The 17,719-nt window shown below is 31.4% G+C and overlaps 1 protein-coding gene across 11 annotated transcripts; it reads right to left on the bottom strand.

Moving 5' to 3' along the window:
• Positions 1-2,341: 2,341 nt before the first annotated feature.
• On the bottom strand, positions 2,342-17,093 carry LOC123205138 (probable disease resistance protein At4g27220). 11 transcript variants are annotated; one of them, XM_044621996.1, is made up of 13 exons: positions 16,044-17,093; positions 15,615-15,939; positions 13,149-14,491; positions 11,032-11,496; positions 9,528-10,205; positions 8,420-8,458; positions 7,983-8,144; positions 5,480-5,545; positions 5,001-5,075; positions 4,156-4,214; positions 3,926-4,011; positions 3,638-3,771; positions 2,342-2,644 (listed from the first exon to the last, which is right to left on the bottom strand). In XM_044621996.1, exons 1-7 carry the CDS (start codon positions 16,692-16,694, stop codon positions 8,082-8,084), a joined length of 3,564 nt encoding a protein of 1,187 aa, XP_044477931.1. In that variant the 5' UTR covers positions 16,695-17,093; the 3' UTR covers positions 2,342-2,644; positions 3,638-3,771; positions 3,926-4,011; positions 4,156-4,214; positions 5,001-5,075; positions 5,480-5,545; positions 7,983-8,081. The 11 variants fall into 11 exon arrangements, with proteins under 11 accessions (XP_044477931.1, XP_044477933.1, XP_044477934.1 ...); XM_044621998.1 differs by having other exon boundaries at positions 4,980-5,075; XM_044621999.1 differs by lacking the exon at positions 5,001-5,075.
• Between the last annotated feature and the right edge of the window lie 626 nt (positions 17,094-17,719).

The following is a 17,719-nucleotide window of genomic DNA, read 5'->3' on the forward strand; positions in this document are numbered from 1 at the left end:
AATACGAATCGATATATCCTAAAGGGATGAAATTCAAAAAAACGGAACTGAAATTCGAAATCTAAAAGTTGAAATACCCTAGTATGGCAACAATCGAAAAATTCTACAAAAATCTGGAAAATGTGAATTGATATATCCTAAAGGAGTGAAACTCGAAAAAACCTATAATTTCAATTATAATGCGCCTACCATGTTTAATATGAAAATGCGCCCTAATTTTAATAACATTTCATTTGATATTTTAGAAAAAGTAATTAAATAAATAAATAAATAAATATCAAAATGCCTTTATAATGTAAATATCTAAAAACCCCCCATATTTATCCTAAATTAATTTAACCCCGTATACTTGAGAAACGTTGCATTTAACCCCCATACTATGGCATAAAAACTAAACTTAACAAATGAAATTAAGTTTTAGACTAAGATTGACATAAATACCTTTTTTTGATGAATAGTGATTTTTCGAGTCAAACACAGAAATACGAACTTCTTCCGTCCTAACGAATCCCTACTAATTGATGTTGAAAAAAAATGAAAGTGAGAGTGAATGTTTGAGTGATATGAGAAGTGTGTGTAAATAAAGGGAATGAGGAGGGTTTATATAGATGAGAGGAAGGGTAATTTTGACATTTTAGAAAAAGTAATTAAATAAATAAATATGAAAATGTCTTTATAATGTAAAATATCTAAAAACCCCCCATATTTATCCTAAATTACATTTAACCCCCTATACTTGTGAAGCATTACATTTAACCCCCATATTATGGCATATAAACTAAACTTAACAAATGAAATTAAGTTCTAGACTAAGATTGACATAAATACCTTTTTTTGATAAATAGTATTTTTTCGAGTCGAATACAAAAATACGAACTTCTTCCGTCCGAACGAATCCCTACTAATTGATGTTGAAAAAAAATGAAAGTGAGAGTAAGTGTTTGAGTGATATGAGAAGTATGCGTAAATAAAGGGAATGAGGAGGGTTTATATAGATGAGAGGAAGGATAATTTTGACATTTTAGAAAAAGTAATTAAATAAATAAATATGAAAATGTCTTTATAATATAAAATATCTAAAAACCCCCCATATTTATCCTAAATTACATTTAACCCCCTATACTTGTGAAACATTGATTTAACCCCCATATTATGACATAAAAACTAAATTTAACAAATGAAATTAAGTTTTAGACTAAGATTCACATAAATACCTTTTTTTGATGAATAGTGTTTTTTCGAGTCGAATACAAAAATACGAACTTCTTCCGTGCGAACGAATCCCTACTAATTGATGTTGAAAAAAATGAAAGTGAGAGTGAATGTTTGAGTGATATGAGAAGTGTGTGTAAATAAAGGGAATGAAGAGGGTTTATATAGATGAGAGGAAGGGTAATTTTGACATTTTAGAAAAAGTAATTAAATAAATAAATATGAAAATGTCTTTATAATGTAAAATATCTAAAACCCCCCATATTTATCCTAAATTACATTTAACCCTCTATACTTGTGAAGCATTGTATTTAACCCCCATATTATGACATAAAAATTAAACTTAACAAATTAAATTAAATTTTAGACTAAGATTGACATAAATATCTTTTTTTGATGAATAGTTTTTTTTCGAGTCGAACACAAAAATACGAACTTCTTCCGTCCGAACGAATCCCTACTAATTGATGTTGAAAAAAAATGAAAGTGAGAGTGAGTGTTTGAGTGATATGAGAAGTGTGTGTAAATAAAATGAGTGAGGAGGGTTTATATAGATGAGGGGAAGGGTAATTTTGACATTTTAGAAAAAGTTTGAAATAAATAAATAAATATGAAAATGCCTTTACAATGTAAAATATCCAAAAACCCCCCATATTTATCTAAAATTATTTTAACCCCCATAATGAGTGAGGGGAGTTATATAAATGAAGGGAAGGGTAATTTTGGTATTTTAGAAAAAGTTTGAAATAAATAAATAAATATCAAAATGCCTTTATAATATAAAATATCCAAAAACCCCTCATAGTTATCTAAAATTACATTAAAACCCCATAGTAAGTGGGAGACTTATATAAATATGAGAAGAAGGGTAGTTTTGGTATTAAAAAAAGTCATAGGCATTTTTTTTTTGAAACAGTGATTTTGGGCATTTTGGTTTGGAAATAGTAATTTTGGGTATTTTTGCTTAATTGGAGGGCATTTTGGCCATTTTTTAAAATTTCCCTTCATTTAAACCTAAATCGGTCCTATTCGAATCTACCCACAATGTTAGCTTTCAGGATTCTGTGTCTTTATAGGGGTAATAAATCCTGGAACTTTTACTAGGATTACCGTTATTTGACTATTGGCATATGCATTACCTGAAATTTCTGTAATTGTGTTCAATTCTGTGATTACAAAAAAAATGAGAATATCAATTAATTGTTGCTAAATCAGAATAAACATAGACATGAAGAACTAGATATTTAATTTACAAAGACATGAAGTAGTTATTTTTATTCAAAGTTTTTGCTCTCATGAATTTTGCCTCTGAAACCAGAGCCTTTTCTTCCATTTCCAGCCGATTTCTGGCAAATTACCTGGAGACCACATGCTTAATTAGCTTCCTCTTCCTTTGATCTTTAAAAATAAAGCCTCACTTCATCTCCATCTCCTGATAGCCCCAGTCAAGATCTACCATTAGAGTCCATAATAAGTTTTGCTATTTTATGAGATAATATTACTAGATTCCCATGAATTTTTTAATTAATATCATATTTATCCTTATAATTTCTTAAAACATATACCCTAAAATCTATCTAATCAACTGAATTTTTTAAGGCAACTTATAGAAATGTCAACTTATCTAACATCATTCGCTCACCAGATGATTTTGCTGCGTGTTGATGGACATTTCATTGTACTATCTCACTCACTCTTTTTATTCTGCAAATCTTTCACATAGCTGTAACACCCCAGGTCCAATAACCTGGCCCACTGTCAAGATATTGTCCACTTTGAACACATAGTCCATCATGGGTTTGCTAATGGGCTTTGCAACCCAAAACGCGTCTTAACAGTTAAGGAGCTCACAAGCTATTTAACCAATTCAATTCTCCCACCACTAACCAATGTGGGATCCAAAGACAGAGCACACACAGTCCCAGCATCTCTCCCGTGCTTTGTCGATGTGGGATTCGCCTAGGGGTATCACATACACCCCCCCTTACGGGACTCAGCGTCCTCGCTGAGGTTTGCCCCACCATCGTTCAAGAGGACACGCGGAGTTGCTCTGATACCATTTGTAACACCCCAGGTCCAATAACCTAGCCCACTGTCAAGATATTGTCCACTTTGAACACACAGTCCATCATGGGTTTGCTAATGGGCTTTGCAACCCAAAACGCGTCTTAACAGTTAAGGAGCTCACAGGCTATTTAACCAATTCAATTCTCCCACCACTAACCAATGTGGGATCCAAAGACAGAGCACACACAGTCCCAGCATCTCTCCCGTGCTTTGTCGATGTGGGATTCGCCTAGGGGTATCACAATAGCACTGAAAATTCTGTGATCACAAAGAACAACTTGATTTGTTTTAGTTCAATGAAGACAATGAAGAAGTCTGCAACAAAAAGTGTATTTTTACTAGGTAAATAAATACATACCATTTTGTAATGATTGTATGACTGTATTAAGCTCATTCTTCACGCAATATTTCTAGTTCACCTCCTTTAACCTTAGCATGCTTAAGCCTTGTTGAGAGAAAGTCTTCGTCTTGAAGCATTCATGCACATTTAATCTATTCAAGATTGACAATTGAAGGAAACACAAGTTTACACAATTAGAAAACTGAAGGAAACACTAGTTTTGTAACACTTTCACAATCAGAACAACGTCAGAATGAATTGAAGATAGACAAAAGCAGAAACTGGAGATGAGATAATGGCCCTTACTTAAACAGAAGGAACATGAGCTGCAATGCCTCACAATCTATGCAGAGGCTTCATTCTGAAAGTTCCACCGGAGGACTCAGGACTATCTGTAATCATAAAGAACAATGCATTACTTTCAAACTAAAATTTCAGCCCAAAAAATTTGTTCAGAGAGTAGCCAGAATGCTGAAATTGATGCTTGAGGAAGGAGAACTGTCATTTAAGAAGCTCTATATTAGATTTTTACATACTTGGATATGAAACATGGTTATCTGCTTTTCAACTCTATAAAAGAAATATTCCTAGCTCCCTGCACAACTAAGCAGTGGTGAAAAAAACGAAGAACAACCGAAAAACAAAAAGGCTTCAAAAAGGAACCAGACAACAAGAGAAAGACAGGTCCAAATGATCCAATCATCAAATTATCACCAGCTCTGGAGTTTCAATCATGCAACCTTAACATGCAAGTTGAGCATTACTTCTACTTAGCCAAACCTAATGTACACATGCTTAAAATTCTACCATTATCAATTTCAATAAAACCACCAGCTACATTTTCTGATTATGGGTATGATCATCAATTTCAAAAGCAAATTACTAAAAATATAAACAGCTTATTCTGTATCAAATTATACTGTGCTCAAGTTGAACTACAATATAATGCTAACCAGATAAATATATTCAGGAGCCCTTCAATTCAATGTATTTGCACTTTATAATCCTTGATGGACCTTCCCTAAATCAAATACTACCTTTCTTACGATCTTGCGATCATCCAACAACAAAACATGAAAATCACATTTTCAAACAATATTTCAAGTAAATCATGTTTCAAAACTACAACATCATTATATAGATCCTCAACGAAAATTCCTAAAATCACATTGAGTCCACCTGACAACTAGAATCTGACAAAAACTACGTCAATTTCAACTTTTGATCGGCTCCCATTATATTAAAAGTCATTTAGCACCAATTTCGCTAACATGTCAAACAGATTGAGGAATAACTTGACAATTTTATCTGCGAAATTAAAAACATTAACATATATGTTCAATTTGTTTCAAGTCTATACATCTGAGATGACAAAAATGACCTCAATCCACGAAGCCGAATACTAAAGGAGACTTCAAGGAGTTATTGTTGTTATCCACTGGAGACACCTATAACTCTGCCATAAATTTATAAGATTAGATAATAATATCACTAAAGTCCTTCATGTGATTACATCATTTCAATTTAGTCTCCTTGATTTCTAATTAATATCATATATAGCCTTATAATTTATTAATCAATTGAAATTATAAAGGCAACTTATATATATTAATATTATTTTGAAATATGTTTAAGGAGAAATGTCATATGGTAAGTGTGTGGTTTTAGATGATACTTTGGGTGGGAATAAGTCCTTTGGCCTTTATTTAAATTCAAATCCAATTCAAATCCTAACATACAAAATTTTAACAGATGCAAGATAAACATAAGTTTCTCCAAATTCCAAATATTGTTGCAAATCATGCAGAACTGGTCAAAACTTTTCAAGGGATTAGAAAAGAAAAGGAGAACTCAAAACACCTCTAGAAGCAGCAATTCATCATCTGCACTCTAGTCAGGGCATATAAGTGGGAATGAGAGATTGTCCTGGTAAAATGAAAATTTTAAACACATAAGCATAAAACACAGATACTGATAAAAGCTGCCACAAAAAATTAATTGACATAAAAAAAAAAAAGATTTAAAAAAAACGAAATTAATGTTAGAATATAATTTTAAATTGAGCAGAGAGGTCAACGGTTAAGCATAGCAAAGAAGTTAAATGTTTTACCGAACAAATTTTAACTTTCCATTCGTTTGAGAACACTGATGCTAAAAGCAAATGTTTACTTCAATATTGTAAGAAAAACAAAAGGTCATGGATCTATATAAGCATAGTTCATGGAGAACTCTAATAAACCAAGCGAGGGACCAGTATTACTAACCATGAACTTTGTAGGGGTGATTGCTCTTATGAGTTTTCACTTCAGCTCCAACACTGAAGCACTCTACACAGAGGTCAAAATCAGGACAAATTGCACAATTCATGCGGATCCTCCTCCTGATGATTTTGTTGCAATAATCGCACAAGTATGAAGTTTCACCAGCTCCTTGACCTGGTTTCAAATGAGAATTTAGAAGGAAAAGAAAAGGCAAAACTCAGAAGATTTGAATATTTACTCTCATAGATCTCATTATCTATCATTGCGTTAAGTCCTAGACTAAAAGAAAAGTTGTGTTAGCCAACATCGAACCCAGAAGATTTGAATATTTACTCTCATAGATCTCATGGAATCTCATTACTTGACTACTTAAGCTAATTCTGCGGGCAACCCAAAACTGTTAACATTGCAAGAAACAAAGCATGTGGGGAAATATGTTGGATCACATCAATGATTCTGACTCTACAAAGTATCATATTTATCCTTATAATTTCTTAAAACATATACCCTGAAATCTATCTAATCAACTGAATTTTTTAAGGCAACTTATAGAAATGTCAACTCATCTAACATCACTCACTCACCAGATGATTTTGCTGGATGTTGATGGACATTTCATTTTACTATCTCACTCACTCTTTTTATTCTGCAAATCTTTCACACAGCACTGAAAATTCTGTGATCACAAAGAACAACTTGATTTGTTTTAGTTCAATGAAGACAATGAAGAAGTCTACAACAAAAAGTATATTTTTACTAGGCAAATAAATACATACCATTTTGTAATGATTGTATGACTGTATTAAGCTCATTCTTCAGGCAATATTTCCAGTTCACCTCTTTTAACCTTGTCGTGCTGAAGCCTTGTCGAGAGAAAATCTTCGTCTTGAAGCATTCATGCACATTTAATCTCTTCAAGATTGGCAATTGAAGGGAGCACAAGTTTACACAATCAGAAAACTGAAGGAAACACTAGTTTTGTAACACTTTCACAATCAGAAAAACGTCACAATGAATTGAAGATAGATAAAAGCAGAAACCGGAGATGAGAAAATGGCCCTTACTTAAACAGAAGGAACATGAGCTGCAATGCCACGCAATCTAGGCAGAGGCTTCATTCTGAAAGTTCCACCGGAGGCTCAGAACTATCTGTAATCATAAAGAACAATGCATTTCTTTCATACCAAAATTTCAGCCCAAAAAATTTGTTCAGAGAATGGCCAGAATGCTGAAATTGATGCAATCTTGACACTTGAGGAGGGAGAATTGTCATTTAAGTAGCTCTATATTAGATTTTTACATGCTTGGATTTGAAACATGGTGATCTGCTTTTCAACTCTACAAAAGAAATATTTGTTCATTACAGATGAATATAAAAGAAATATTCCTAGCTTTCTGCACAACTAAGCAGCGGCGAAAAAAATGGAGAACAACCGAAAAACAGAAGGCTTCAAAAAGGAACCAGACAAGAAGAGAAAGACAGGTCCAAATGATCCAATCATCAAATGAATAGTCTCACCATCTCTGAAGTTTCAATCATGTAACCTTAACATGCAAGTTGAGCATTACTTCTACTTATATCTCGTATTATAAATTTGTTTAGTTAAGTATTATTTTAAATTTAATTTAATATTAAAAAAATATTAAATCTTTGTAAAATTCAATACATGAATGTGAAAAGACACATGAGTTTATTTCATTTTGTGAAAAAAGTACTAGTTGTACGGTGCACTGCACCTTTCTCTTTAGAAGTACGGTACTTTATTTCATTGATTGATTGATTACTAATTTAAAGAGTTTGATTTGACGTCCAAAAATAGGTTTTAACTACTGCCAACCTGGAATTTATTTCACTAAATGTCTTCAATTGCAAAGCAGTGAATTGTGTACTCCGTCCAAAGTTTATAGAGTCAAGGCTTAAGCATAGCAAAGAAGTTAAATGTTTTACCGAACAAATTTTAACTTTCCATTCGTTTGAGAACACTGATGTTAAAAGCAAATGTTTACTTCAATATTGTAAGAAAAACAAAAGGTCATGGATCTATATAAGCATAGTTCATGGAGAACTCTAATAAACCAAGCGAGGGACCAGTATTACTAACCATGAACTTTGTAGGGGTGATTGCTCTTATGAGTTTTCACTTCAGCTCCAACACTGAAGCACTCTTCACAGAGGTCAAAATCAGGACAAATTGCACATCTCATGCGGATCCTCCCCGTGATGTCTTTGTTGCAATAATCGCAGTAGTAAAAAGCTCGTTGACCTGGTTTCAAATGAGAATTTAGAAGGAAAAGAAAAGGCAAAACTCATAAGAGTTTGCAAGCAAATAAAACACTAAAAATTTATCAACAATTATGAAACTTTAATTGTCTTCTAAAACAGGCAAAAAGATTCTTCCACTTTTGGGTAACAATTAATTGGCACAATTCAAAATCATTAATTTCTGAGATTTTTTGCATCTCCGTGAGGGATTTGAATTTAAATAAAGGCCGAAGGACTTATTCCCACCCAAAGTGTCATCTAAAACCACACACTTACCATATGATTTCGCACTTTCCTCCCATAACTTTGAGGAATCTGTAATCATGTACAACAATACAAAAATTTAATGGTAAAATAAAAATAGTAGAGAATTAATGCTACTTTCAGTATCTAATTTATATTTCAATTAAACAAGAAGATGATGAATTTCCTCAACAATTAACCATCTCAATATTTGAAATACACATTTACTCAATTTAATTTAACTTATACATAAACTGTAATATTGTAGCATTAATTCTACAAATGTCTACAAAAAAATAAATTAATTCAATGAAGGAAAACAAAAAATGTCTACAAAAAAATGTATCATTAAGTTCTACATTTGAATACAATCAGCTACCTCCAAAGACCACAGATTTTCAAAAGATGATAAAGGTGGCAATAGAGTCATCAAATTGTTACAATATCTTACTTCTAAAGAATGAAGATTCTGAAGAATTGTTTTGAATCGAAAGTCTTGTTTACAAATGCACTTTAAATTAAAAAGTCCTTGCAATTTTAGTTTTTTCAATTTTGCAAGTGTACCAACATGTTCCTCATCTTCTCCATATGAGAATATCTCTTCGTATGAACTCATTTTCAAAATGAGGTTTTCAAGATTGATAAACTTTACAAGGATATGAATTGGAATGTGTGTATATTCACCCTTAATCAATTCAAGAGTTTCTACTTTGTAAAAGTTCTCTTTGAACACTTTTTACCAAATTGACATGATGTCTCTTCCACTTAATGATAATTTACTCAAATCGGAGTTAACCTAAAGAAAAAACTTGACAATCAAATTAACAATAATATCATCTTTGAAAACATATAATAATTATATATATTTTTTAAAAAGGAATAGGGAGATAAAAAATGATGTATTGATGGTTATTAAAAATATAAAATGGTGCTTTTAGAAATTTCTTAGAAAAATTTTGATTGTTGATTGTTGCGGTCACTAGTTCAACAAAAATGTTGAGCATATACACAAGCTAATTAATTTTTATGTGGTATCAAGTTCAACAGTTTTTAAAACACAATTTATTATAATTAAAGCTGAAAATATGATATTCTTAAAAAATTATAAAAATATATTTGAACTAATTAATTGAATACGTACCCTTTTTTTGTGTGATTGTTGTACACTTGTATTCAAGTCATTTTCCCCAATCTCTACTAGCTCATTCTCATAATTGACATTGTGTAACCTTGGAGTGCTTAAGAATCCTAGACAGAAAGTCTTCATATTGAGGCATCCTTTTATAACTAACACTCTCAAAGATGGAAAATTGAAAGAGTAATTCCCAGAACAAAAGCATGTAAGACTGTCTAATTTTTTAAGTGACAACTTCTCCAAACTGTGAAAACCAATGTTAGTTGTTGTTACATCAGCCTCATCTTCTACTACTTCAGTTAGCAAATTACACCTGTATATGCTCATTTCTCTCAAATGCACCAAGCTTTTAGCCATTGAAGGTGTTATTAACCTCTTTATCAACCCGTGACAATAACTTAACTTCAAAACTTTAAGAGGTAGAAAATAAGTCGAGAATGTCGGTAGACTTATCATTCTGTAACAACTATCTATATCTAGAACTTCAAGATATGGAAGATCAAATAGGCTTTTAATTTCTTTAGATAGGCTGCGACATACTTTGAGCACTTTCAAATTGTTAAAATTTTGAAGTAGTTTCACTGAAAGATTTCTGACGGAGGTTTCAAGAGTTTTAGATTGACTCTCCCAAGTAATAGATACCACACCATCCTTAAAATGAAATACCTTCAAATCAGAATTGATCTACAAATCCATCAAAACAAAATCTAGTTAGTTTATGATAATCTTAAAACAAAACTTTAATTTTATCCAAATACAAATTAGGGAAGCAACTAGAAAAGTTTGGCAACTAATTACTGAATAAATAAAAAATTGAAAACATTTGAGCACATGATTAAATTCATAAAATTAATTAATGGCGTATTTGATATTACTTTTTATTTTAAATCAATAACTATTTATGAAAACTAGTGATTAAACATACTTTATAAATGTGGGAAGTATAAAGGAAATGTAAAACGTATGTATTTGTATTATGACAATGTCTGCATGTTTCATGACGTACAACATTGTAACAAGAAATAAAGGCAAATTTGAGTATGATCAGATGACTAACAAATTAGGTAACTTTAAATAAATAAGAAAAAATTCAAAATTGTAATATAAATAAAATAGTGAAAATCATGCTAACATTAAGGCATTCTTAATTCGAATTACCCAAAAAGGAATATAAGTTAGCAGTTTATATGTGACATTAGCAACTACTGAGTAAGGAATTATTCATAATCGAAATTAAATTAAAACAACAGCATGGGGGGCTTTACTTAGCAATTTGGGCTTAATAGGCCTACATGCTGAGCTTACTTATAGTACAAGCCAACCCTAAAAGATTATATTAGCCTACAAAGTAAAATGGACCACTTCGCTTTAAAAAACCCTTTCAATTATTTTAATTCATTGTTATAATAAATTAGTAACATTCAATTTAATTCCTAATTCAAATCATATATATATATATAAGTTTCTATTTTTACTATTTTCAATAAAGAAATAAATATAAAATTGATACCTTATGCTCCAAGCAAATGGATTTTGAACCAGAAACTTGAACTTCACCTTCCTCATTATTATCTTGGAAGCTTTGATATGTTGAAGTGAAGTTTGGACAATATGATATCTTCAACGTATTCAACATTGGCAATTCCAAAGCTTCTACTCCTAAATAGAAAACAGTAAGTTTTGGTAAAAACCTAAGCTCCAATTTCATTAACTGTGGAAAGATAGAATCAACCACTTCTGCTCCTTCTTCTTCTTCAACAATCTTCTCTAAAACCTTACACTTCTTTATCATAAGGTATTTGAGCTGTTGGAGGCTTTTGACTATAAAAAATGGAAACACATATTTCATTTTATCACATCTCTTCAAAATCAACTGTGTCAAATTTTGATAAGAAGAAATTGAAAGTTGACTCTCCCAAATCTTTCCAAAACTAATATTGGTCAATTTCAAGGCCATCAAATTGGTGAAAATAACCTGCAGTCAATGTTATTTAATGTTTCAATATCTACCAACTCATATGAGAAAATTTTAAAAATAAAATAATAATTAAATCTTATTTATAGATGAAGTGCCATTAATATTTACAATGTATTTTGTTTTTGTCTCTAGTAATATCAACTATGAAATCAAGCATAAAATGACGAAACCGAAAATTTAACTGAAAAGTAATTACGAAAAAAAGGAAAATTTAACTGAAAATTTTAGGGACTTGAAAGGTTAAGTACTACAAATTATCGTTAATCAAACCTTCTAATTAAATAATGGTAGCATTTGCATTTCATCAAGATGCAACCTTTCCCTTAAACTGGAGATGTAATGTTTTCTATCTCCAGTAAATAAAATTCAAAAAAAAAAATATTAGAGCCGTGAGATCCACTGCTAGAAAAACTGGATCGCAAAATTGGCAAGAAGAATTTTTATTAAGGATTTACGATGAAAAAATTTCTTCAAGAGTTCTTTCTTAGTAACAGGGAAATGTCTGTTTCCTAAAAAATAACCTCACACAGATCTTTACACAAAGTTTTTTAACTCAATCAAACAACCACAGTGTAAAATAAAATAAATATTTCACTGAATTTTCGTAAAAAAAGATGAAAAAACCACATAAAAAAAGATTAAAAAAGTTTGCAACAAAAAAATTCTTTAACAAGTTAGATTCCTAATAACATCATCAACTATATAAAATAAATATAACAAGAACATTTCATCAAGGTAGCACACATGTCAAATTAAAATTTGAAGTTCAAATTTGCTAATGTTATTATAACTTTAATCTTACAATATTCACACCAAAGCACAACAAATAATTCAGAAAAAAAAAAGAAATAAAATGTGCTAATTAATGGCTTATTGGATATTACCTTTTATTTTAAATCAATAACTATCTATAAAAACTAGTAATTAAACATACTTTATAAATGTAATATAATTAAACATACTTTATTTTAAATTAGGTAACTTTAAAAAAATAAGAAAAAATTCAAAATTGTAATATAAATATAATACTGGAAATCATACTAACATTAAGACACTCTTAATTCAAATGACCCAAATAGGAATATAAGTTAGTAGTTTAAATATGACATTAGCAACTACTGAGTAAAGAATTATTCATCATCAAAATTAGATTAAAACAAATAGAACAGGGGCTTTACTTATCAATTTGGGCTTAATAGGCCTACATGTTGAGCGTACTTATCAAATATGTGTGTTGGACAAAAATTCATACCCTTACGAACATCCAATTTGAGAGATAAAACTAATACAAGTCAAGCCTGCAGTCAAAGTTAACTCTTCCAAATCTTTCCAAAACTAATATTGACCAATTTCAAGGCTATCAAATCAGTGAAAATAATCTATAGTCAAAGTTAGTTGTTGTTTCAATATATACAAACTCACACGAGAAAATTTTAAAATAATAACTAGTTCTTATTGATTATGGATGTCACGCTATTAATATTAATAGTATGTTTTATATTTTGTCTCTAATAATATCAACTATGAAATCAAGTCATGAAATGATGAAATCAATTTGAAAGAAATTATATAGTATAGAAATTGAAGAAAAACACGTGAAATTTTAATTACTTGAAAAGAGAAGTACTATAGATTATCGTTAACCAAACCTTCCCCTTAAATAATGGCAGCATTTGCTTTTCATCAAGATCCTCCTCGTCATCTGAAGATTTAACTATGTGTAAGACTTCAACATCATTGATTCCACCTAATTCTTCTTGGGAGATGGTAGAGTTACAGGCAAACGCGAAAATCCTTGAGTATTTATTTATTGGATCTCCATAACCCTTACCTCGTATTGTTATTTTGTACCTTCTAAGCTTTTTGGAAACAAAATCTTTAGGCAACACATTGTTAACTTCAATATCCAATTCTAAATTGGTGAGGTTGGACAAGAGCTTCAATTCCTTGAGTACGCCATCCTTCCATTTAATAGGGCATCCCTTTATATAAAATTCTTCTAATTTGGATAATTGTGATATCACATTTGGAGCAATTACTTCCAATCTCCTACAATAATTTAAATCTAACAACCTTAATTGAGTCAATTGACCCAATTCTGCAGGAAACTCCTTAATATTTGATCTTTGCAAGCTAAGAACTTTTAATGTCTTTAGCTTTCCAATAATAGCAAAATCTTCAACTTTGCTACTATCTAAACACAATGTTTGAAGGTTTGTCAAAAGATCAATTGATGATGGCAATGATGATTGCCATAGCCTTTCCAAATTCAATACTCGAAGGTTTGGCATCACCATGAAAAAGTCCTCTGGGATTTTCACATGGATTTTGAAAGAAGAGTCCCCCATATAGAAATATTCAAGATTTGGACAATCCAAATCATTAGGCCAAAGTTGACTTATAATAGTATTTTCACTAGGTAAAGAGATCATTGTGCATTTCTTCAGTTTATCTCTATCCTTCCAATCTCGTTCAACGTCATTTCTTACTGTAAACACATGGTGATCCATATATGCAATTGTTATGGCGACAGCACGAACAACATCATGCATAGCAAATTGGCCGCTTTTGAACCCGTCAAGCAATAAACAAGCATCTTTGAGGTCACAAACCAATATATCTAGTCTATCTCGTGCTTCTTCCATTGTCAAATTAGCTCCATCAAATACATCCAGACACACAACATGTCTGAACAAGTCTGAAATGGAAGTATTATTTTTCATTAGACTAGAAATTAAAAACGTTTTCTTAAGTTCATCATCTCTTAAATACTTGTAACTTAAGGCGATCTTTGCGTAATCCTCTTCTAGGTATCTTGTATACTTTCTTGGAGAAGGTGCTCTCAATTCTTGCAATGCACACTTCCAATAAGATGGATGACTCTTGTTTTTTAATGCTTTAGCCATTGTACAAATTACAATAGGTAATCCTTTGCATTCCTTGCATACATCTTTTGCTTGAGAATGCAATTCACGTGTTTGAATAATATTTCCTGCAAAAGGATCTAGTATTATACAAATTGCATTTTCTATTTACATACATACTTTAGATTTAAAAACAAGAAAAGTTATAAATGTTGAATTTCAATCTTTTCCAAATAAATCCATCAATTTTTTTGTAATCTAAATGAATTCCATTTTATAATATCAAAAATAATTCCTCTTAAATTTTTATTTTTAAAATGTATAATTGGACACTGGTAACATAATAAGTGGCAAATAGTACCTCTCTCAAAGTGTTTGAAAAAAATACGAATTAATATCTTGAATGCAAAATAGTTTTATTTAACAAACAAGAGAAAAATAGGTTCTTAAAATTATTCATTCACACACAAATTCAGTGGCAAAATTTATTAAATTGTAATCGTCCTTAGAGTCAAGCTTCAAAATAGTTTACAGTCTTCACATTATATAAAATTTGATTAAGCTTTTAAGTGCAAATCAAAATACTGCATTGAGTAAATGACATTTTCCACCCAAGGTTTGACCTTAAAATTCTTTTGCACCCTTAATTAGCATAAATAACACTTTTTCACTCAAAATAAAACTTTATTAATAAAAATATAGAAGTACTTACTTTTAGGAGAACAATTAACACAATAAAATCAAAGAAAAATTTTGATGTCTAGAATAGGGGTGGATTTTGAGCTTAGATCAAAGACATAATGTTCGATTTGAGCTCATTTGATTTGATGAATAATGTCATTGGAGAGCCACCAACATTGTCAATACTCAATAATATCTAATTTAAAGTGGTTAACAACGTTATCAACAGGATGAACAATGTCATTGAAAAGATAAATCAATCGATCTTAAGTTGAGTTATTGATCTAAAGCTCTTGTTTAAAATCGACTTGTTTAATCTATACTATAGATTCAATTTGAAACTGTTTAGATTGGATTCACTCTTAATCTTAAGCGTGAATATAAAACTAAATTGTAATGCTTTCTATCAAGAATACAAGTGAAATTAAAATTTTGAAGTTGGAATTTGTTCATGTTATAAGTAATTTGACATTTTAATATTCACATCAAAACACATCAAATAATTAAAAAATAGAATTAAAATATATTGATCTAGAAAACATACAAGTGAAAATTCTATAACACAGTTACCTGTCATTTTAGTGAATAGGGTCCAAGCTTCTTCTTCATTTAAAATGCCCATCCTGAAATTATTTGTGGAACCCATCCTCTCCAACACATCTAAGTTTCTTGTTGTGAACAAAAGTTTATTTCTTCCACGATCAACTCCGCAAGGAATTCCTATCATCTTTTCAAATTCTAGCGGTTCCCAAATGTTATCTAGAATTAGAAGAATATTCTTGTCCTTCATTCTTGAATATATCTTATTTGCCATTTCACTTTCTTTTTTGAATTCCACACCCAATTTCTCTGCAATTGTTGTCTGAATCTTCTTTACATCAGGAGATTCTGAAACCTGCAAGACAAATACACACACACACATACACACATACCCAATCAGAACCAGAAAATAAAGCAAAGCTTAACAGATGAACAATATTGTATTGAATGTTTCTTTACCTCCACAAAAACAATCTCCTCAAAGAGCTTTTCCTCCTTGGCTTTCCTACCAAGTTCCTGCACAAGCGTGGTCTTCCCAAGACCACCCATCCCATAAACACCAATCATGAAGACATTCTCATCATTTAAAGCATTCCATACATCCTTCACAGTGGAGTTTCTTGATTCAAAAGCCAAATAATCTTCACTAGATCTAAGCCAGATCTCCGGTGGATTAGTGGGATAGGAAACAGGACCCAATTCCTTTTCTTGCCGGAGTAGTGGATCGATATCATCCTGCTTTAATTTGAATGCTTTCTTGCTTTGTTTGTAGCTGGTGATGAAGTTGGGGCACAATCCCTTGAAACATCGAGAGTTGTTTGCTTTCGCTTGAATCAACTGCTCTGCTTCAGTAACGGTCTTCTCCACATCTTTCTGCCAGTCCTTAACATTCTGTTTGATCTCTTCCACATTTTTCTCAGCAGCAGTAACCTTATGCTGAACTTCGTCTCTTGTATTCTTCAGCTTGTCAATTTCTTCTTGGAGATTGTCAAAGTTGCTCTTGTTGTTGAACAAGTACTTAAATTGACGCCAAATCGGAGCAGCCAACCACTCGGCAACTTGAAGGACAGGACTCACCACACTTCCGATACTCCCGGCAACATCAACCATTTTTTTTTTAACTTTTTTCTAGTTTGAAAAACAGAAAAGAAGTAAATCAAATGAAAATAATTAACTATAAATACGAGAAATGATAATTCTTTCCAGTAATCGAGAAATAACTGAAAGCAAAAAGTGTGTTTTTTTTCGATTGAAGAAATAAGAAATATTGAAACAGAAGAAAAAAAAAAAACTAGAAATAGGGCAAAAAGATTCTGAAATAAAGAAGGTAAAACAGAGAAAGTAACAGGGCAACCAAGGTGCAAACTGAAGAAATCAGGGGAACTAGTTTCAGAGAGGTTTGTGAGTGAAAATATTTCTGAATGATTGAGAGAGAAGAAAATTGAAGATGATGAAGAGAGATTACAGTGAAGAAAATATTTCAATTGATTTAACTTTAATTGACTGATTGTGGAAACTCACATGAGAACAGAATTATACTTTATTAAAGTAAGAAAAACAGAGAGCTGTAGAAGACCACGGACCTCATTAATTAATTATTTTACAATTTAATGCAGTGGAAAATGAAGATTAAAATAGGCTAAACGACTATTTCCCACGCAAGATATGCTGCAATCTCAAGTTTCATCTTTTAACTATGGAAATACCAAACACCCACCCATGAGCAGTTAAAATTAACGGTGGTAAAGGTAAAATCGTCATTTTCTCTATAATATTAAAAATAAACTAAAATAGAATCTGCTTTTGACCCCCTAAACTTTAAAAACTAAAATTTTTCCCCAGCCTAAGTTTTAAAAAATGGCAGTTTCACCCTAGGGTTTAGTTTTGAAATCTCCGACGACATCTCCGGCTCCATTGCCGACGACCTCTCCCTCCCGAAGCATCCTCTCCTTCCGGCGATCTCTTTCCTCCCATTTCGACGCCCAATCGACGTCGGAGAAGCCGTGGAAGATGAAGTTCTTCGTCTTCCCAGTCATCGTCATCTGGGAAGACGATCGTCTTCCCAAACAAAGACGAGATGACTCGTCGTCCTTTGGGAAGACGAGTCATCTTCATCTGGGAAGACGATTTCTCTT

This window comes from Mangifera indica, unplaced genomic scaffold (genome assembly GCF_011075055.1).
Source record: "Mangifera indica cultivar Alphonso unplaced genomic scaffold, CATAS_Mindica_2.1 Un_0002, whole genome shotgun sequence".
In the NCBI taxonomy this organism is placed as follows: Eukaryota; Viridiplantae; Streptophyta; class Magnoliopsida; order Sapindales; family Anacardiaceae; genus Mangifera; species Mangifera indica.

Bases quoted from the DNA above. Each gene is read 5' to 3' on its own strand.
- LOC123205138 (XM_044622001.1), bottom strand. From the start codon at position 16,694: ATGGTTGATGTTGCCGGGAGTATCGGAAGTGTGGTGAGTCCTGTCCTT. The intron at 11,497-13,148 runs GTTTGGTTAACG...CATTGACTGCAG, and splicing joins TGCCATTATTTAAGGGGAAG to GTTATTTTCACCAATTTGAT. The intron at 8,459-9,527 runs GTACGTATTCAA...ACATGATTACAG, and splicing joins AACAATCACACAAAAAAAGG to ATTCCTCAAAGTTATGGGAG.